The 23,471-nt window shown below is 39.7% G+C and overlaps 1 protein-coding gene across 1 annotated transcript; it reads right to left on the bottom strand.

Moving 5' to 3' along the window:
• Positions 1-20,235: 20,235 nt before the first annotated feature.
• Positions 20,236-20,904, bottom strand: LOC127443543 (uncharacterized). The gene has a single exon (XM_051702235.1). The coding sequence runs from the start codon at positions 20,902-20,904 to the stop codon at positions 20,236-20,238; it is 669 nt and encodes a 222-aa protein (XP_051558195.1).
• Between the last annotated feature and the right edge of the window lie 2,567 nt (positions 20,905-23,471).

Raw genomic sequence — 23,471 nt, forward strand, 5'->3', positions numbered from 1 at the left:
CACACCCCAGGAGGTATATTCCCATCGACGTTCTCGGGAGGGCGTATGTAAACGCGTTCTGCGGGAGACGCTGATGTAAACACAGACAGGGTGTGCAATGGCTAAACCCGTCTGTGTAGCGCATGATCATTCCGTTTCCGCTCATTCCACTCTACCACACCATTCCACCCCGCCCCCCCCCCCCCGATGACTGACAGGGTCCCAATGAAATGATAGGCCCCACCTTATTGTGGCCCTGCCATGGATCATGGCTATTTTGCAGTGTATAGTGACAAACAGGTGTTGAGGAAAGCACTGTGGTAGATTTTGTTGCTGTTTAGTGTTTTGGGAGAAAATTAAATCAAAAGTGCCTTTTAGCCCCATTGTATCCTATAGCTGCTTTTCCTACTGCACTAAACCATTATGCAAAACTTGTTGTCAGTGGAACCAAACAAGTCAGCAGCTCTATGTTTATGATAGGAGTGCATCTAGTGACATCTAGCGGGCAAAAAATGTGTACATTTATTGTGGATATATTCAAAACAGAAGTTGACACTCAATTTCAAGGTTCTCAATTAAATTTTAAATGAATTGTGAACTATATGTAGTTTTTGCATGCTTGGCAAATAATAAACTTGGCTTAGTAATATTTCAGAATAATTACTTTTAGAATAATCTGCAATTAGCCTAGGGATTAAAGGAATGGTTCTCCCAACAATGTAAATTCTGTCAGAATTTAGACTTCTCACCCTTATGTCGTTCCAAATCTGTATGACTTTCTATCTTATGGGAAACACAAAAGGGAATGTTTTAATGACTATCAAAAATCATCTTTTCAATACAATGGCAAAAAATAAATAAAAATATTGAAGTCTGCTGGCATTCATGAATGTGAGATAGCTTGTTCACATTGACTCAAATATTCACGCAACAACTTGCATCGTTTAGCCTAAAAACAACCCAAGTTATCAGTTATCTTGTGAACATGCGTGCCACTGTGAACAAGCTTCTCTCATAGTGCTCATGAGGGACATCCATTTTTACAAAAAAATAAAAAATATTTCAATTTCATTTATTCTCACCAAAACACATCATAAGCTTTCGGAAGACTTGGAATATGATGCACAAGCCACATGAACAACTTTTAGGTCCTTTTTAAACTTTAAAGTGAGGCACTATCCACTAACATTGTATTGAAAAGACGGGCTGCGATATTCATGAAAGCATCTCCTTTTGTGTTCCACATAAGAAATAAAGTCAAACAGAAATAGTTTTTGGGAGATCTATTCACTTAAGTAGGCCTGCAACATTGGCTCCCTTCCTAACACAATGGTCCGCTGACCTGTATAACAAATAATTTTAAAAAGGAAAAGGAAAAAAGCATTTTTACTAGATTTACAACTATGTTTTTATTAACTCTGTGGAAATGCTGAGAGGAAGTGTTCAGCAGTGTACACACAGGTGCACACTCAGTCGGCCCAGTAGGGGGATTTTGTTTTAAATGTTTTTTACATTTATATTTTAAATAAATAAATACAACTTAGCTTTGCCCTTATAGGCCGTTTATTTGTCACAGGAACTTATTCAGCAGACTTACTGGTCAGCCATGGTCTTCTGTAAGCAAAACATTTTATAAACAAAATGCATAATGCTCTCTAGAGGATGGTCCACACATCATTGACTCCTAAAGAACCTCTTCGCAGATTTTCCAGTAGGCCCATTTAGTGTGCTGGAGTGTGGGAATAGTCCTCCATCATGAGACCACTGAGACACAGTTATGACTGTGGGCAGATGGGAAACTGCTTTCTTTTTGTTTATGAAGCATTTCCTTAATTTCTGTTTGTTACAGTGTATACCTTCAAGCAAAAAAAAAAAAAAAAAAAAAAAGAAGCAATTCAAGAGGGTTTGCATTTTTGTAGTGTTTATAAACAATTCAGTTGGAAACTGACATATTTAACTGACAATAGTGCAAGTGAGCAATCAATGAGGAATGTTCTCAAAAATCAAATAGGAATGTTACATTTAGTTATTCAGGTATTCAGGTTTTTAGCTTTTGTTAAAACTATCCGTAGATGCTCTAGCAGTTTTTTTTTTTGTTAGATAGAAGTTTTGTACTTCTATCTAACTTAATTTTCTAGCATTCCATTAGAAATTTCAGCAACAACTGTCACAACAAATTGAGATATCAGTGAGCAGAGAATATGCCTGGTTAAATACAAGTTAAGCTAAATCGACAGCATTTGTGGTATAATGTTGATTATTACCAACAATAATTTTGACTTGTCCCTCCTTTTCTTAAAAAAAAAAAAAAAAAAAAAAAAAAAGCAAAAAAATCGAAGTTACATTGAGACACTTGCAATGGAAGTAAACTGAGCCAATTTTTGGAGGGTTTAAAGGCAGAAATGTGAAGTTTATAATTTTATAAAAGCATTTACATTAATTATTCTGTTAAAGCTCTTTGAGCTATTTGAATGGTAAAGTTGTTAAATCGTAATTTTTCATTCATATTAGGGTTTGTTGACATACGTCATCATGGCAACGAAGTTGTAAAATTGGCTATAACTTTATACAGAAAAGGGCAGTAAGTGATTTTTATCACACTAAAATGATATTAACATGCATATTGTTTATGTCTTGTGGCTATACTTCTGAAACAGTGATCATTTTAATATTTATGGACTGGCCCCATTCACTTCCATTGTAAGTGCCTCACTGGAACCCAGATTTTTGTTTTTTTTAAAGGAAAGGAGGGGCAAGTCAAAATGAATTTTTAAGGTAATAAACATACAAGTGCTGTCGAGTAAGCCTAACTTCCAGGATATTTCTTGAAGTACTGTGTGGACGTAGATGTGGTGCAAGTCCGCCCCCTTGTGGATGTTATGGTAAATTATGGTAAATTAGATGTGGTGCAAGTCCGCCCCCTTGTGGATGTTATGGTAAATTACGACGCATTTCAATTCTGATGGCCGCTTTTACTGTAGTTACGTTTAGGTTCTTCTGGGCTTGACTTTCCATTAACGAAGTGACTTGTGCACACAAACACATTTTGCTCATTTACTCTTTTGATTCAGCTCAGCGATTTTGAGACACCACATTGTGTCAAAATGTAACCACTGAAGGCTTTTAATAGGGGGCATAACCCTGAGATGTCTGAAGAAAGCACACCTCATTAGACAACTGCCTTTGTCTCAGAAGTGCATGACATCATTCTAGTGAGACTGACACATGAGTGGTGTCATTTCATGCAGCATGTTACCAGGGCATCTGTGTGAGAGTTGCGGTATTGATCCCATGTCTTTCTGTCTATTAGGAAAGGTCAGGCACTGTTGGGAGAATCAGATAATTGGGCATCAGTGTAGATGAATATCAAGGGGATCTTTTTGTTCACTGGATGGTGTCCTATAAGGTGGATAGATTGTGCTGGTAGCACTTAAACATGTTACATTTTCTCCTGATTGGCCTCCACATCAGTTCCTATATTGGAATGGAGAGAAAAAAAAAAGAAGAAAAAAAAAAAATCTGCCCAGTGAGGTGGAAATAATGAGGGTCATCTGCTGATTAGCAGTGTGCTGTAGTAGTACCTTACTCATATGATTAAAGAATTTTGAGCTTGATGGCTACATTATTTTTAAAACTGTAATAGTCATATAAAATGAATTGGCCTGTGGTTCAAGTTCAACAGGTAAAACCTTAACTGATGGTCAGATCTTTTGACACAAGAATTATTATGCAATTCCAATGTAATATTGACACCTTACTGACTTGTTTTTTATTTATTTTTAATTTTTTTGAGAAAACATGTCTCCTGAGATTTTGACATGCAAACATAATTAGGGCAATTTATCAAATATGCTGCAAGACTCCTGCACTGTTTGCTAATTGATTTCATTTCTCATCAGCTGGTTTATTCTGTACAGGATGACAGTCTCGTTTGTAAACATAATAGACCTTTTTCACACTCCGGGTTTTTGGAACGCAGAAGTAAAAGTTTGAAGGGTAAACTTCGACAGCGATGAATGGGAGTGAATGGGAGATCACAGCAAATATTATTTTCACTTACCCATTTGCTCCATGAGCAAAAGAAAAAATCTACTATTACATCTGAATGAATTTCAAGAAGAAGAAAAAATATAGAGCAGTGGATTAAGACAGTCAGATGGGATGCCAAATTTACTGTCACGCTCTCAGCAGCTGTAATAGAAACATCCTCGCAGCTGCAGTAATTTGTTTTTTAAAACTAATTCCAAGGTAATATAACACAAAGCATAATGTTATAAACTTACACTCAATTAAAAAAAATGAATATATAAAAAAGTTAGCTAGATTTACGCTGCTAAATAAGGCGGAAACGTGTCATCACAGTCTGTGAAAAAGGTCTATGATAAGTCAATAAATCACCTTCTACCACCCTGTCTTTCGCATGGTGTGGTTATCAATGATGGTGTTCCTGCTGAAAAACGGTCTGGAGTAATCCTGGTTACAACAATGGAGAAGGAAACAGCATAATGATTGGGACTTATTTATAGATTATTTTTATGATCTCAGTGTGACAGGGAGGAGGGCGTAGCTGGGCCGTGATGGAGCATAGCCGGCGCTGAATCAGTTGATCAGCGAGATAAAGGGTAGCCGGAGATGCCGGTTCAAAAGAGAGAGAGATGCATGTGGCCGCATTGTATATGTGTCTGTGTTTGTTTACATTTGTTTTAAGTTGAGTTTCTCATTAAAACTTTATGTTTACGGTTCAGCCGGTTCCTGCCTCCTCCTTGCCCGTCTTTTAAACTGTTACAGTGGTGCCGAAACCCAAGAGGGAGGAGGGATGCGCTGTTGCAGAGTCCTCACTGCTGCCATCCGCCAGGGGAGCAGCTGCGGCCATCTGCCTGGGGACGGAGGGATCGCTACCGGCCACTGGGAGCCGGAGGAACCGCGGCCATCTGCCAAGAAGGGGAGGAGCGGTTCCATCTGGCAGGGGCCGGAGGACTCGCTGCCGTCTGCCGGGGGAGGAGCAAGCTGGCATCCGCCAGAAGGCGGAGGAGCCGTTGAGGACTGGGCGATAGCGCATCCGGGAGCCGGCGAGCAAGTTCTTCTCTCTCTCTCCTCTCTCTCTGTGTGTCTCCACTCGCCCTCTCCCCATGCCTTCCCTCGTCTCTCCCCCAGGTTCACAGGAGGCGGGGTGGACCACCGGCTGACAGAACGGCCAGAAGGGCAGCGTCTCCCGTCCAGAGATGGAGGGGGTGGTTGTTAGTCAGACCAGTGGCACCCTGGCCTGAATTGGGCGGGGGTGGAGTGTGACGAGGAGGAGGGCGTGGCCGGGCCATGATGGAGCATGGCCGGTGATGAATCAGCTGATCAGCGGGAGAGCGAGATAAAGGGCAGCCGGAGGCTAAAGCTTAAACACCAGATTGTTCTATTAGACAATTTTACAGTCCCACTACCTTCTTGAGTAGACTGTAAAGATCTCTGGAATATAACAGTCTGTGTAGCCATATTAATTTTGTTTGTCATCATTCACCAGATGTCCTGTGATCTTTATTTCTTTCTTCCATAGAACACAAGAGAAGAAATGTTGAAGTATGTTTCCACCACTCTTTTGTGCACACAACAGAAGTAAATTGTGATTGAGGCAGTCAGTCCCTAACATTCTGCCTAACATCTCTTTTTGTGTTCCACAGAAGAAAGACAGACAGATGGTTTTGGAATGTCATGAGGGTGAATAAATTATGGCAGTATTTTCATATTTGGGTGAACTACTACTTTAACACAATGCTCAGTAAGAAATGTTTAATCTTCATATTCACATTATTTTTGATTCACCCCGAGAATCAGCTTATGAGTATATCAGACATGAGTTATTTACAGAATACTCACTGGTCATCGGCTGTCTTGGTGAGCAACAATGTAGCCTTTTAAAACTCCCAGAATGCCCTTCTTTCAAAACTGTCCATCAAACCCTTTTGTCAGGTGACACATTGGACTGTGGGCTGCATTTTAATGTAAATCTTATGCCCTGATATATCAACATGTCAGTCTTTTTTTCTCTGCTCGTCACGGTTTGTTTTTCCCAGTCAACCCCTTGTCATTTAAATGCAAAAATCCCATAAATTTGTTTACGGTTTTCCTGTCTAGCCTGGACATGCATAAACAATCATTTCATGGTGTGATTGTGTGCTTTTTTCTGGCTTTTAGACAGAAACAGGCATGATTTTTGCATGTTGGAAGGCTTGAGAATGTACCGATTGTGGCATGTGAATTTTTATATTTATTAACATCTTGTATTTTGTCTTTATCTGCAAGAATTACTTTTGTATTCAAATTACTTTTTTAAGAACTCCTATTCTATTCTGTTCTATTCTATTCTGGTGTTCTGAGAGTGTCTGCAGCCATAAAATGCTTAGAAAGGCTCAGCTGGATGTACCCTGATTTTATAGGCAATATTTGAATGTATTCACCATGCCACTGCTTGTATAAAATATCATACTTAGATTCTGTCCCCATAAACCAGAGGGCAGCATTGATCAGCTGTACATCCTTCATCAAATATGTCAAATCAAACATCACTTGAAGCAAGCTCTCAAAGGCACTCTGGGCAATGTAGAGAAAACAGAAGTTCTGTAAACCCCTTTGAATTACAACTACCTTGGTTCACAAATATCATCGTACTATTTCACCCTGACAATGTATTCAGCCTTTAAATCATGTTGACCTCTGCCCTTTGAGAAAAGAGCTTTTTCCCCTGATGTCTGCCATTTTGAGATGCCTTTTAATTTCAGCACAGAGTGTCTCAGTCTGAATGGGGCAGTATGCTGTCCTGCAAAGTGTTACTGCAGACATATGAAAATCTAATCAGTCTTGACATTTTCAGTTCTTTATCTGTCTTTCCTCTTCTGCATCTCCTATACCAGTCTGCTGCTGCGGCATGGAGGTAAATGAGTCCTCATTAAATCAATAGAGAGAGTGTGTGTATGTTTGTGTGTTTGTTTGTCAATTGGGTAAATTTATGTCTGTTTTGGAGCTTAGTGGTCATGTGCTCAGGTTTTCTTTGAGCCATAGGCTGATACAGTTGAGGTGGTTTTCATAAAAAAAAAAAAAAAAAAAAAAAAATGTAGATCCTCTATTACTCACTGTCTTCTGTATACCATTTAGTTTTGTTTCTTCTGGTTGAGAGCACAACATAATTGCTTCAAGAGATTAAAAATATAATTCATGTATAGTCTCATAATTAACAAGCAGGTGTACTCTGAGGTAGGATCGCAGATATATGCACACCACATTAAAGGTGTAGTTCACATAAAAATGAAATCATTACTCACCCTCATGTCAATACACACCAGTATGACTGTCTTTTATTCTGTGGAACACAAAAGGAGATGTTAGGCAGAATGTTAGGGACTGACAGCCTCAGTCCCCATTCACTTTCATTGTATGGAAAAAAAGCAGCATCAACATTCTTTAAAATTTCTCCTCTTGTGTTTCACAGAAGAAAGAAATTATATTAGAATTTTCATTTTTGAGAGCACATGAAATCTGGTGATTGATGACATCCCCAAAAATTGGGGGAAAAATTAATTAGTCGTAGAACACAAAACAAGAAATGTAGAAGACTGTGCTAGTCGCTCTTTTCCTTGCAGTTACAATGCATGAGGACTGGAGACCTCCATGGCACATTCATGACAGTTTATGAAGTAGTGATGTCAGATTCATGAACGAATCATTCATTTGAGTCAGATTTTTTTAATGAATTTGACTGATCAAGTTTTCATTAACTCAGTGGTCCGATCATCTCTGGGGAATATTATGAATGAATAACAACTTAAATTGATATGTTCCTCTCACAAAGCTATTGTATGGCTTCAGAAGAATTGGAATATAGCAAGTCATTTGGACCACTTTCATGATACTTTTATGGTTCTTTAGCATCCTTGTGGATTATAAGATATTAAGCTCCAGTAGGGCTGAGCGATATGGCCAAAAATAATTTCACAAATGTTTTTTTTTTTTCATATCATTCGATATTTATCACTATATATATATATATATTTCATACTATTATTGGGGGAGGAAATGCATTCCACATGTTTGTTAGACCTCAAGACCTTTTTTTTTTTTTTTTTGCCTGTGACAGCACAATGGATTATGAAAAAACATTGAACTAAATAGTAAATAAATAAACAGCTGTTGCTGTTGTGTTCAGTCAGTACCTGTATTGCATTGTCAGTGCTGTCCTGTTTGGTATACAATGATATCATATTAGCCGGATAGCTAGCTAGCAGCTACCGAGCCTCATTACCAGGTTCCATGACAGCAGGGCTATTTAGCCCAGCCTGCTAATACTTCCTTATAGGCTGATTTCATGACTGTGAATAAATTAGCTAGTTGTGTGTTGCTTGCATTTTTAGAGAGACATACCTGATCTTAACATCTAGATATAGAACATAGGCTAAATATAGAAAATTACTCAAAAGTTTATCATCAATATCAAACTTTTTGTTTTTTCCCTCGATAAATATCGAAATAATTTTATCACCCAGCCCTAAGCTCCAGTCCCAATTGATTGTAATTGCATGGAATTGAGCTACCAGCATAGCTTTCAAAATTTCTCCTTTTGTGTATCACAGAAGCGAGAAAGTCAAAGGGGTTTGGAACAATATAAGGATGTGTAAATGATGACAGAATTTTCATTTTTGAGTGAACTATTCCTTTTAATAAAATGCCCACATCAATATGCTGTTTTCAGTTATGCAAACTCCCAGATTTCAAGACTTCCAAATGCCAACAAATTCCTCCAAAATGCTTCAAGTATTTCTTTAAGGTTTTTGTTTGCTTTCCTGCAGTACATGATAGGTGGTATTTTCATAGCTTACCTCCTCTGTCTCTCTCTCTGTGAGATGTAGTCACAGAACATTAGCTCCCATCACTTCTCCAGAGCGTCTTGGCATTTTAGAGCCTAAACAGCTAAAGCAATACAGTGATTAAAACATCAACACATGCACCTGCTTATAGGTCCTTCAATGCCCCATTTTTAACTGAATTAACATCTGATTGTGTGAAAGCTTATTAGGGCTCTTGATATGTGGTATAGCTGCATGGTTTCAGGGTTATTCTGAAATCAACATCAAAATGGGACTGGTGGTAGTGCATGGCTCAAGTATGTGTTGAGCCTTGTTTAATTGCACTGTATTTGGAGAATGTCAATATTTGACTTATCCCTCATATCCAAGGAACTTGATCTTGTTGGGTGATGCATGTCATTGTTTACAGTAGATAAAAAGAAAGCTAGCAAAGGCACTTATATGTGATTGGTCAAAATGTTTGATGTAAAATGTTCAGTAATATTGACAAACAAACATCTGTTCATAAGCCTGCATCTGCTTAGATTATTTCATATTCCTAAATAGATTCCATAAAGATCAATACTTATTTAATCTTTCAATCGGTCTAGACCTTTAGCATATTTGAACCCTCGCCTCTCTCTCCCCTGCTTCCTAGATCTTTTTCCAGGCCCACTGTCTTCATTCTCTTGGACACTGTTAACGGTCGGGCTGTTCACCCTCTCTCAGGGCTACAGCTTAACCCCTTCACTTTTTAATCAGTGCTAATGGGTCTGCTGGCCTGCTCACAGCTCAGTAAAAAGCTTCTCTACACACATACACATTCATACACACACACCAAGACACTTCCTCTGGTCCGAGAGAGTGGGCTAGCATGCCAATGAAGGGAAATAACCCTAAATTTGTTCTCCTTATGTGTTGTATCTGAATGCATCATTTACACTGCAGCTGAAAAAGCTTAAAGATTTGTTGAATGTCACATTTTGTGGTACATTGGCCATTTTAGAAATACAGTGCCGTTCAAAAGTCTGAGTCCACATTGAAAATCGTAATAATTTTAACTTGGCAATAAAGGTTAATTAAAGTTTTAGGATCTTGCCAAATTTAAAACAAATAAATGTTATCACGTCAAATTAATAAGAAACATTTAAGAGTCTGCACTATTTCTTCACTAATCAAATATAAGCTAATTTGTGACATTGTCAGTGTAAACTTCTTTGTGCAAAAGGTCAGATTTCCTTGCTTCTAAGCACACTAGATGCACTAGATGAAACATTCATGGATCATCAGGTTTTGTACAAACTTGGTGAGTCCATGCCAGCTTGAGTCAATGCTGTCATTACAACAACAGACTGATCTCATAAAAACTCTGCATCAGGAGGACAAATGTTTTGTCTGCTGGTATATTGCTATATGCTTTTCGAATGGGCGAACTGCCCCTCGCAGTGACTACATTTGTGACACACTGCACAAGCACAAGAACTTGATTCTTTGAATAGATGAAAGGTAGAGATCATTAGATTTTCACAAGCATTTGAGTAGTAATTACATTAATATACAGTACTACATTAATATGTATACTGCACTAATGTAAATTAATATGCTTTACAGCTTTCTTTCGCTTCTTTGGATATGTGGTATCTGGGATGTGACGTCAAAGGAGGATTTTTGGGGCATGAGCATTTGCTACATGGAAGCGCTTGTCCAGAATTCAGCATGTCGGGTTCAAATATGGGTGGCATCTTTAAAACTAAAAGGTTGATTTCCCGTGTGATAATGTTGAAAACAAAAAGGGGACATACAAAGAAATTCTGAAGTATATGTGTATTTTTCAATGTAACTTTTCACTCAAATTGTTATGATCATAATATAATTTGTGGCAACACTTTACATTATTGTTCCCTATGTTGAAGGTTTAAAAGGGTTTATTAATGAGTAATAAGTCATTTACAAATGCTTTATAAATCATTGATATGTGAGTTATAGCAGCATGAATGAAAAGGGTGACTTTCACGCAATACCTGCCAGATATTAAGCGTCACATGTTGTAAATGCTTAATAACACTTATGTAATATTAGTAAGCTATTAAAATGTACCTTAATATAAAGTGGACACATATGAAGAGTGGCCTAAGCTGGCACTACAGTTGTGATCCACTGCACAAGCACAAGAACATGCTTCTTTGAATGGATGAAAGGCAGAGAGCTTCAGGTTTTCACAAATATTTGAGTAGTAATTACAATAACATACTACATTCATATGTATACTGCATTTATGTAAATTGATGTGCTTTACAGCTTTCTTTCACTTAATTTTTTGCAAATGTAGTAACTGGGATGTGACGTCAGAGGAGGATTTTTGCAGTATGAACATTCGCTGCATGGAAGTGCTTGTCCGGAATTCAATACATTGGGTTCAAATATGGGTGGCATATTCAAAACTTATATATCGATTTCCTGTGTGATAATGTTGACAACAAAAGAGGGACACACCAAGAAATTCTGAAGTACATGTTATTTTTTCAATGAAACTTTTCACTCATATTCATAATATAAATTGTGGCAACACTTTACATTATTGTTCCTTTTTTAAGGGTTTATAATAGGGTTCATTAATGTCTAATAAATTATCTACGAATGCTTTATAAATAATTATATGTGGGTTATAAAAGGGTGACTGTAGCCAAATTACAATCTTACTATAATGAAATATTTTTGCTGCACTGTGATCATAATTTTGATTAATATATTTATGAATAAGTGTATTTATTAAGCATTTATAACAAGTACCTGTAAGTTAAAATGCTCACTATTTGGCAAGTACTGCATGTAAGTCACTGCATGTAAGTTTTTATTCATGTTGTTAAAACTACAAATCAATTATTTATAATGCACAAACCCTTAACAAAGGGAACATTAATGTTAAGTGTTAGCTAATTTGTAATGGAGACCTGCCTTGTGTCTTATGAATAAAAATCTCTGGTAGAGCTCTTGATAAGAGCTAGAAACCTTTAACACATAGCATTTTCAGTGCTCAGAATCAGTAGTATTCAGACAGCACAAAAGCATGTTAATCATGTTTGACTGGAATATGCTCAAATGCCCAACCCCCTCTCTTTTGAGTGATATGCTACAGTGTGTTGAATAGCAGCACATGGACATTGCTTGTTGCTTTAGGGGCTTTCTTTGTGTTCCCAGATCAGGAATCTCACAAGAGGAGGGCAAGAGCTCCACTACTATTGGATTAAGATATGTACGTGTGTGTGTGTATGTGTGTGTGTGTGTGTGTGTGTGTGGGCAGGTTTGGGTGGTTTACAAGGAAATTTTTTTAGGTTACAAACTGGTAATTACAAAGGTATTATGCTATAAATGTGGTTTATGAGGACATTTCTTGTGTCCCCATAATTCAAATCGCTTAAAAAGCATACTAAACAAAATTACTCTATAACTGACTCTATTCAAGTGGAAAGCTTGATCCATTTTTACCAGTTGAGACCTGCACCATTTTAACCAATAATGTACATGATTTTATTAATTTATTCCGCAACAGACAACGCTCGATTACAAGGTTGTTACTGAGATAAAGTAAATAATATAAAAAACCGTTTAGACCCAGATGGATCACTAGTATCAAGGATGGGACAAAAGACCAATCCTATTGTTTACAAAAATTTCAGCACATGTGCAGTACGTGGTGGCAGAAAGCCGTTAGACTGTTGTGTTAGATTTGACAGATTAGATGATTAAATGAAAGTATGATACAAAACCATCATAAATACACAAATATTCTTAGCTATACAATTATTATAATGTTATGAGTTAAAAACATATCTAATGTTGCCTTTATATGTTTGCTGCTAAGCAGTGAGTTGAAATGATCTCCTCAGTCCAGTCAGCTCTGTTGATGGCTTGAAGCCATAGCCATTTAAGAGATTTTAACAACGGAATCCGGGGGCGCTTGTGCACATGCATATGGACTAGACGTGTTTGACCAGTGCTGCTCTCTGAGGCCACAACATTTTTATTATACCGTGTTTTATTCACTTATGGCCCATTAGTGTGTGCCTACTTTCCCTATTTAAGTTAAGTCTAAGAAAAAGTTGATAATCCCGAAGCCAAGTGTCTCCAATAAAGCCAGGGCCATCGACGGCCAAATCACAGGAGCTAATAGAAATGCCAACAGCAGGCCTGCAAACCACTTTCTCACCACGTCGGAGAAACCGCCGGACAAAACTTACGCCATGTGCAAGAAATTATGCCAGGAGATGTCCGAGTCAATTTTGTGTGGTGTTAATGAACACTTTGATGCTTTTGAATCCAGCTTTCAGAAGCTTGTGACTTCGCTGGCCAATATACAAGCCCGTGTGGCTAACCAAGAGCTAGCCGCTAGCGACTTTGAAGTACGCCTACAAGAGCTAGAAGCTAAGTATTCAGAGTTGATGAAACAAAATAGCCAGCTCCTAACTAAAGTGGTAGATCTAGAAGCTCACTCTTGGAGACACAATATTAAGATTGTGGGAATACAAGAGGACGAAGAGGAAGGTAAACCCACTGAATTCATCTCCAGGCTGATTCCCAAGTTGCTTGGCAAAGAGCATTTCCTGCATCCGGTTCAAAGTCGACCGAGCACATCACTCCTCCAGCCGAAGGTGGCTACTGGCACCAAGCCACGCACAATGCTGTCATGCATTCACCACTTCCAAGTGAAAGAGATGATCCTGCGTTGTGGCAGGCTACAACATCTGGAGTAGAAGGGAAACAAGGTCCTGATCTTCCCGGACTATACTAGCGAGGTGATGTCTCAGCGTAGCATCTTCCGGAATGTAATGCAAATTACCATATCCATATCCACCACCATGGCGATGGGGTGTCTACAGTCTTTGATGACCCGAAGGAGGCAACACGGTTAATGGAAAGGAACGATGCGTGTACAGGGAAGTAGACTCACACATGGTCGCTGTTCATTCAGCTTATAATCGTGCTTGTTTATATATTGGGACAAGGAGAGTGTATTGTTGCGATATGCAGTTTAATCAGGCCATATACTGCACTGGGACTTGATGATAGAGAACGTTTTACATATAATTGCCGTTATATACAGGTTGATTTTGAGTTGGTTTCAGGAATGCCCAGTTTCAGGTGCGGGCAATGGACAATCCTCCCCTAACCCAAATTGTTTTCTTTTGTCTAGCGGTATCATGTCACCTATGTTTAAAAATAATAATAATTTTTTTTTAAAAAACCTCAGAGGGTGGTCTGTGTTCGATTAGTAGAGCTAGTTACTTAGCTCCTTTCTGGATGACAATGGGGAACTACATGTCCGGTTTGGGTAGAAACAAAGGAGGGTGGGGGGTGGATGGGGGAAGGTGTGTGTTGTTCTTATCAATGGTTCAGACATGTGTGTTTTTTTTTTCTTTCATATTGTGTTCTTTTGAGACTGCCAGTCACTTTACATTATTTACTATGTTTGAGTCGAATTATAATAATTTCTTTCTTACTTTCATATGCAGAGGTCTCACGGTAGAACACAGGTTGTGGGGGGGGGGGGGGGCAGAGATATCACAATAGTCTCGTGGAACGTGGCCATGTGACAAAGAGGGATAACATGTTTAGACATCTTAAATCACTATCTGCAGATGAAATTTTTCTGCAGGAAATCCATATCAAAGTAGCCGAGCAATGCAGACTGAGGTGTAGTTTGAAATCACAGGTCTACCAGTCACCATTCACCTCTCACGCGCGTGGCATGGCCATTCTCTTTAGGAAAAACATTTCATTTCAACTCACCTCTATGATCACTGACCCTCATGGCAGATTTATTATCGCCTCGGGAACCATAAATTTGTTTCCGTTGACCTTTCTCAACATTTACAGTTCAAACATTGATGATCCTAATTTTTGCAAGAAGGTTTTTGATTTACTTCCAGATGCCAATAATACAAACATAATAATTGGCAGTGATTTGAAAGCGTTGGCTATCTGTCTAAACAAGCATTTATCATCTATCATTCCTCCTGATCAGACTGGTTGCATCAATTAGTCAATTGAGAGAGAAATTTGAACTGCCTCACATACATTTTTTTCACAACTTACAAATTAGACACTATGTGAAGTCTAACATTTGTAGCTTCAATATCCTCCCAGGGAGGCACACATTTTTTATGTTCTAAAGAACTCTCCTGACTCCTGGCATCTTGTTTCAAAGTTTGTATGTCTGTTTGACGGTTATGTTACTGTGAGGCTCAAAGAGGACTGGGGAGGGGAACTGGGCACTGAACTATCTGAAGCTGTGTGGGACAAGAGTCTGTCTATGATACAGGTCTGCTCTGTTAACAGCAGACATCAACTGATCCAGTTCAAAGTTGTCCACCTCCTACACTATTCCAAATCCAGGCTGCATAATATTTTCCCAACTCTCACCAATGTGTGACGAACCCACCTAGTTGAAATCTCATAGCCCTTCTGAGGCCTAATGCACAGCTATTTCGGTGAATCCCCATTCAAGTACATGCCTCTTTTATTCAGAGAAAATAGTAGCCCGGGTGTTTTTCAAGATGGTCGCTGAGTGGAGTGACTTGACTTGAAAGGGGCTTTGATAGTATTCACCAGCACTATATGTAAGATAAAGCAACTTTTCACACCACAGAGGAAAGCAGTGTGTGAGCAGCGCATATTTTTTAATGAAGAGGTTTCAGTATTCACAATGGACATGTGAGCCACACTGTGCTGTGTAGCAGGAGCGTCCCAGATGCAACATTGAGATGAGCCTATATTTCTGTGCGTTGAAATATTGTGAAAATCCATACAAACCTATTTAACTATATAATCCTTTACAATACAGACTTTTATGAAGCAACATGAAATACTGGAGCGAACTACCCACACTTTGTTTGAAACAAGACATCTGTTGGGCTTGATGCATGTGTTTATGGCCGTTATTATGGTTAAATTAAGTTATGATGATTAAATTATGGCTCTTATTAAAGGAAATAGTCAATATAGTAACCAACAAATCACTTTTGTTTTGTATAGAGGTGTAGCTCTGTCATGCAGCAAAATCACGAGCCTGCTTCTGTAGTTACGCTGCAGCTTCACTTACACACTGCTTTGCTGTGTTGTGTGAAACAGGTGCATAACTGATATGACTACAATGTAAAAAGTGTTTTTCATGTAACCTAAAAATGTTCTTCATGTAGTTACATCTAAATTAACTGGTTTTATTCAATTCAAAAATGTTATTTAATCTGACTAAATAAACCTGACAAATTAGTAGACATGTTCCCGAAGTCGAATACCTTATTCGGCACGAATAATGACTTTAAAACGAACAACAAATTCTACCGAACAATAGAAATAAATATTAGTTAAACTGATTATCCAACAAGCACAAGGATAGAGCAATATTTTAAATAAACATATCTAAAATTACAACTCAACTGAGAGTCTGTGAAGCCAATATGACAAAAGAGTAAACTTTATGAATGAAAATGTGCACAGTGTGATTTCAAGTTCAAATCGGATGGCCGCGTTGCAGTCTCCATTTATTGTGCTCGTCTCAGAAATCTGAGCTTGTAAAGAGTAACATTAACCAAGATACTATATCATATACATTTTCCACTTTTTGAAATATTAATGCTTAAAACCTTCTGAGTGTGATGTACGATAACTTGCAAGTATGACTCACTCGCTTCTCAAGCAGGGAGCACACAGTGTGCGTGAGGGAGGGGTCAAGTTTCTGACCAAAATGAGTGATTTCCTTCTAAGATAAAGTGAAAGAAGTGCAAAGAAAAGGCACATACTGTTGTATAGGGCTGTATAAGCATGGGATATCACGCAAAGATTTTGGTGGCGTTAAAAATTAAGCAATATTGTGAGTAATGATTTTACTGCACTTTATATTTTGCCACTTGATTTCCTAAATGTTTCCTTATTAGTCTAATTTCATGATCCTTTAGGGCTGCACAAGTAACCAAAATAACATCAAAATTGTGATGAGGTCATATGCGATTATGAAATAAAAAAGGCTGCGAGTAAATAAAATAAATAGCCTACATGGTTTGTGTGTACTTCAGGGTGAACGGGTGATGTGCTCTTCTGTGTTAACATGCGTGGCTCGTGAGCAGTTCAAGTGAAATTCCATACATTTGTTACCACAAGTTATTATACAAATCAAAAAGTGACAATACCACAGAAAATGAGATGGCAGGGCTTCACCAGATTTGTATTGAGAAAAACAAATTAAACTGAAAAAAATAAATACTACTGCATAGGCTAAAACAAATCTAATACTTAAAATAGTACAATAATCCACATTAAAAATAATTTAAAAAAAATCAAATTATAAATATAATAATAATAATAATAATAATAATAATAATATATATATATATATATATATATATATATATATATATATATATATATATATATATATAATAGTATTATTATAAAAAATAATTAATAATTGTAATAAATTATACAATGTATATTTGCTCAATGGAAACTGTATATATGGAATAGGGTTACATTTAAAATTGGCCTTTCATTTAGTTTTGATGCGCTTTCGGTTTAAGCCCCGCCCACATTCCATTATATCCGTATACAGATAATTTTGCCATAGCAACAGATACAGACACAGATACCAATGATGGCTTCACTGCACACCCTTACAAATTAGAACACACCAATGAAAGTTATATTTTAGATGAAGTAGTAATAGATCCTTGTGTTAACAATTGCAGGTTAACACTTTTTTTAGTGTGTGTAGAATCTTCTTCTAATGTGAGTGTACATAATTTTAAACATATTTTTCAAAAATACTTTTCTATTATTACTAATTCTTTCTGTTTAAAAGTTTAGCAATTAGCAAAACAATGCTGAGTGCACCTTTCATTTATTCTGTGAGCTAAAGTGTCTATTAACTTTGAGGTTCTTACTGTGCAATAAGGGCTGTGATTGGCTGACATTTAATCGAACATGCCACTTCAGTGTCCTTTATAAAGAGTTTAAGGAGTACACAGGACTTTGATAAATCAGCCTCATTCAGCTACTAAATAGCTCTCATAGATCTGGTGTCAGATTTTGTTGCTCGGAGGCCACAGCTGAGTATTGTGGAATTGGCCCTGTCTCATTCCTCTGCCATGTACTGCTGGGACTGTGTTGTGCTGCATGTCTTACGCACTGCAATTATTGGCTTTGCTAAAGGGGATGAGATAAAGGCCCACTCATCTAATCTAGAGCCAATGAGACTTATTGAGAGAAATAGAGCCAGTGGAGCTGTGTGTGTGTGTGTGCGTGCCTTTATGTTAGTCTCTAACATACTCTCTCTATTTTTCTACATTAGTCTCTCTCTCCCTTATCCCTCCATCTCTGTATCCCTCTTTCTTTCATTGTTTTCAATCCCTTCCCCCCACCCCCTTCTCTCTCTTTGGCTGCCTCAATTTTTCAATTAGATGTCCAGCAATTACATTATGGAGGCCATCACTTAAGGAACACATAAATAGTCCTGAGTCACCCTGCTGGCTGAGAGTAAAGAAAGAAACGAGATAATACACTTTTACGTCAAAGAGAAAGAGAGAGAGAGAGAGAGAGAGAGAGAGAGAGAGAGAGAGAGAACATTAACATTTTTACCATCACTCTTTGCATTTAAATGACACTTAAAAAGCTAAAAATGATTATACCTTATAGAGAACTATAAAAATACATGTTCATTTATATACATGTTCAGTTGTGTTTGACTTTAACAAATTGCACATCATTATGATGGCTGAGCGAGGTACACACCAGTAAACCCATTGATTAGACTGTACATCTAATCCTCACAGCCTTATTTTCATTCACAAAAAATTAAATATAGTGTCTGAAGTCCATATAGTTTATACAGCACACAGAAATATCCTGCATGTTTTATTTACTGTAAGAATGTGGCTGACAGTGGAAATAAAGTTTTTTTTTTTTTTTTTTTTTTTTTTTTTTTTGGTGCTTCAGGGTATGAGGTTTGTGAAAGAGTGGCTTTTATTGTTGGTGTTTTATGTAACACAAGTCATGTGTGACAAACCAATGTGACTGTCAGCTGGCAGGATTGTGGAGAAACACTGGAAACACACTAAAAATCCTTAAGATCATTTTGCTTTATCTTATTAGAAGCAACACTGCATTAGATATTATTCTTTTTTCAAAGAATGTATTTTTAACATGTGTATTTTTATCTTACTGTACTGGCAGATTCTTTATAGTCAAAACAAGTGAAAAAATCTACCAGTGCTGAGGAAGTAATCCAAAGTATTTAGATTATGTTACTGTTATGGTTTGTTGAGGCAGGACCCAAACACAGAGTGCAAACAAAGGGTTTTATTAATACAAAAAGAAATAAAACCAAACACAAACTACCCCGTAGGGGAAAAACACATTCCAGGGTGGCAAGCACACAGACGGGCTGGGTTGGAGCAAAAACAAGCAGAACACAAGACTGACAGGAACTGACAGGATGAGAGAACAAGATGAACACAGGATAGCACACACGAGGAGACTAAATAGGGAGAGAAATCAACAGGTTAACAGGCAGGGCAGGTGAGACAAATAAACTGATAATGGGCAAACAAGGTGTATGACGCAGGACTGAGAGGCATGAGGCAAAACAGTAACAAAACAAAGCCACATGCTCTCACAAAACACAAACACCCAAATGGCACGAGTGCATATCGCCAGGACAAAAAGGCAACATGCGCTCATGCCAACCAACAGACAAGACAAGAGAATGCATGGCAATGCCAACAAAGCAATGCCATGCAGTCTCACACTAGACAAAGCCTGAGCGTACATCACAAAGCAAACACCATGCAATGCACACAACAGGCGACAAAATGAGACAAGACACCTGTGCGAGAGTTCTGCCACAAATAAAACTGGCATCTAGACAGAAGTGACCAAACCCCAGCACAACGTGAAGACAGATCGCGATCCGGACATGCAGCGCTAAGCGAGCGCAATGCGAAGCACGCCCGAGGTAGCGAGAGACAGACACAAACAATTGACGTGCATGCCGCCAAGATGACATAAGAGCAATGCACATGCCAATAAAAGACAAGGCATGGAGCATGAGTGTCCAGATCCCGACACCAGAACCGAATTCGGAACAGACAGGAGAGTCAGGATCCAGACACCATGCTCTGAACATGAAACACAAGACCGACCGAAGAGTGCAAGGTAGAGAAACCACAACCTGAATCTGTGCGCTCACACAGAGAGAAAAAACGAAACACAACACAGAGACAAAAAATGAAACACAACACAGTAACAGAACAAGAGTGTCAGGACCCGGTCACCACAAAAACCTAGACTGACAAAGTGACAGGATCCTGACACTACCCCCTCTCACCTTGTGGCGTCCCAAAAAGGGGAACATCAACAGATAAGACAAACAGAACAGGCACTAACAAAGAACAGAAAGAACAAAAGAAAGGGAGGAAAAGGAGGGAAACCAGGTAGAAACTGGCAGGGCAGTCCAAGGTGGAACCGGTGGGAGGGACCAGGGAGGAGGTTTAAGGAAGGGAGCAGGGTCTGGAGGCCTGGAAGTGGGCCTCAGGAAAGGTACAGTGTCTGGCATCCAGAGATGTGAATCCAGGTAGGGAGCAGGGTCCGGAGGCCTGGGAGGAGGGTTTAGGTAGGGGTGTGGTCCAGCGGCCGGGGAAAAGGCCTGAGGAAGTGAACGAGGGAGGCCGTGAGGAGGGTGGTAAGGACAGGAAGGGCAGCAGACTGGGTGGTGGCCACTGGACAGGGGGTCAGAAGACTGAGCGGAGGGAGCTGAACAGGGGTCAGAAGACTGGGTGGCGGCTGCTTGACAGGGGTCAGAAGACTGGGCTTGAGTGGCTGCTTGGCAGGGGTCAGACTGGATAGGGTCATCTGCGGTGGTGGGTGCTGAGTAGGGGTCAGGCTTAGTGGTGGCTGCTGGACAGGGGTCAAGAAGGAAGTCAGCTGTTGGTGTGGTATCCAGCAGGGTGGCAGCCGCTGGGAGGGGGATCGACAGAGCGGTGGTCGCTGGGTACTGGACAGATTTAACAGAGGCTGCTGGCAAAGGGTCAGGCTGGGTGGCGGCCTCCATGACTGGGAGTGCTGGAAGCAGCAGGGGAACGGCCTCTGTGGCCGTGAGCACAGACAAGGACAGGGGATTGGCCTCTGTGGCCGTGAGCACTGGCAGCGACTGGGGAACGGCCTCTGTGGCCGTGAGCGCTGGCAGCAACTGGGGAACGTCCTCAGTGGCCATGAGTGCTGGCAGCGGAACGGCTTCCGTGGCCATGGATGCTAACAGCGGCGAGGGAACATACTCCGTGGCCGTGAGCACTGACACGGATGGGGGAACGGCCTCCGTGGCCATGAATGCTGACAGTGGCAGGGGAACGGCCTCCGTGGACATTGGCAGTGGCAGAGGAACAGCCTCCGTGGACATTGGCGGTGGCAGAAGAACGGTCTCCATGGCCGTGAGTGCTGGCAGCGACTGGGGAACGGCCTCTGAGGCATGAGCACTGGCTGAGACTGGGGAATGTCCTCAGTGGCAGTTAGCGCTTGCAGCAGCAGGGGAATGGCTTCCATGGCTGTGGACGATAACAGTGGCGAGGAAATGGCCTTCATGGCCTTGAGCGCTGACAGGGACAGTAGTGGGCTCCTCTGCCTTCTGGCAGTCAGCAGCAGGCTCCTCCACATCCTGATGTTCAGCAGCAGGCTCCTCCGCCTCCTGGTGGTCAGCCGCGAGCTTCCTCCTATGGCGACATGAACCCTGAGAAGTGCCCGAGGGGGAACAGGGCACGGGCTGAGAGGGGTTGTTGGATCAGGCGTTCCATCTCTTCAGCAGGATCTTCACTTCCGCAAGATGGCAGACATGGTCCACCAGATCCCAAAAAGCCCCCAAAAAAATCTCACCCAGCTCCATGACACTGTGCGATTTATCCAGACCCGACAGACAAGACAAGAGAACGCATAACAATGGCAACAAAGCAATGCCATTCACTCTCACACTAGATAAAGCCTGAGCGTACATCGCAAAGCAAACACCATGCAATGCACACAATAGGTGATAAAACGAGGCAAGACACCTGTGTGAGAGTTCTGCCACAAATAAAACTGGCATCTAAGACAAAAGTGATCGAACCCCAGTACAACATGAAGATGGATCGCAACCTGGACACACAGCGCAAAGCGAAGTGCGCCCGAGGTCACGAGAGACAGACACAAACAATGGTGTGCATGCTGCCAAGATGACATAAGAGCAATGCACTCATTGAAAAGACAAGACATGGAGAATGAGTGTCCAGATCCCGACACCAGAACCGAAACCGGACTAGACAGGAGAGTCAGGATCCAGACACCATGCTCTGAAGATGAAACACAAGACTGACCGAAGAGCACAAGGCAGGGAAACCACAACCTGGAGCCATGCGCTCACACAGAAATAAAAAAACAAAACACAACACAGAGACAAAAAACGAAACACAACACAGACACTGAACAAGAGTGTCAGGATCCAGTCACCACAAAACCCCAGACCGACAAAGTGACAGGATCCTGACAGTTACTGATCTTGAGGTATCTAAAAGGAACATGTTACAAATGACATTTTTCAGTATTCTGTCATCTGTAGTGGAATACAAAAAGTAACCCTCTCAACCCTGTGCATTGACATGCTTTACTTTTTCGGATTTCCTTTATTTTGGTAGGTACTTCTTTATATTAAACACAGGGAAAAAATCTATTTTATACAACTTTATGCACTACATTTACATAATTAATATTAATGAACCAATGGTTTTTCAAATAGCTGTTTTCATGCTTATAACAGATATGCCAAAGGTTTTGGTCAATAACTGACTGATAAATATCAGTGGTATCGGTGACATCGGTATTGAATTGCTACTTAAGAAGCCTATTGGGGAAACAAGCACACCAGTATCCCATGAAGAGGACCAGCATTCAAAATACCACATATGCTGATGACCACCTGTGATGTGATCTTTTTTCCAGCAGGGTTGGTTGGAAGAGATTGAAAGGAGAGAATGGGACAGAGAGAGAGGAAGTGTAAGTCAATAAAGTGATCCCTATGGGGAAATAAAGTTTAATGTCTGTATTCATCCTTTGGGTCCTTTAAATTCAAAGCCATTCTTTCAGATATTGATCAGTCAAAACGATCAAGCTGTTTCAATTTATCTGAATGCACCAGACAACTGATTAATATCAGAATATCAAAATGCTAATTATTGAGACATTCACTTTACAAGTGCTAACCTACTTGCCAAATCAAAACTCACTTGTTTATTGCATATCTATTTTTTTTTAAATGGCGCAGTATATGGTAAGCAGGAACCCGGAGCAGATGTTTCTTTTGCTGACAGCCATGTCTGATACAGATGTACCCTCAGGGTAGGGTGTTCTAGTGACCCCATGTCAAGAAAAAAAAAAAAAAATGGTTCCATGTCACCACAGATGGCTTTGCTGTCAGAAACGAGAAAGAGAGACAGGGAAAGTATGAGAGTGTAGAATGTGATCTGCAGCACAGAATGCACTCATATAACATGTATTATGATGACTCCAGATATTTAGGCAATGAATACTGAGAGGTAATGTTATTCTGAAAAATAAATAAATAAATAAATAAACGGTAACCTGAAAAATCGAAAT

The sequence above is a fragment of the Myxocyprinus asiaticus genome, chromosome 7 (assembly GCF_019703515.2).
Source record: "Myxocyprinus asiaticus isolate MX2 ecotype Aquarium Trade chromosome 7, UBuf_Myxa_2, whole genome shotgun sequence".
NCBI lineage: Eukaryota > Metazoa > Chordata > Actinopteri > Cypriniformes > Catostomidae > Myxocyprinus > Myxocyprinus asiaticus.

Excerpts from the sequence above, each read along its gene's own strand:
- LOC127443543 (XM_051702235.1), bottom strand. The coding sequence starts at position 20,904 with ATGGAGGCCGCCACCCAGCCTGACCCTTTGCCAGCAGCCTCTGTTAAA.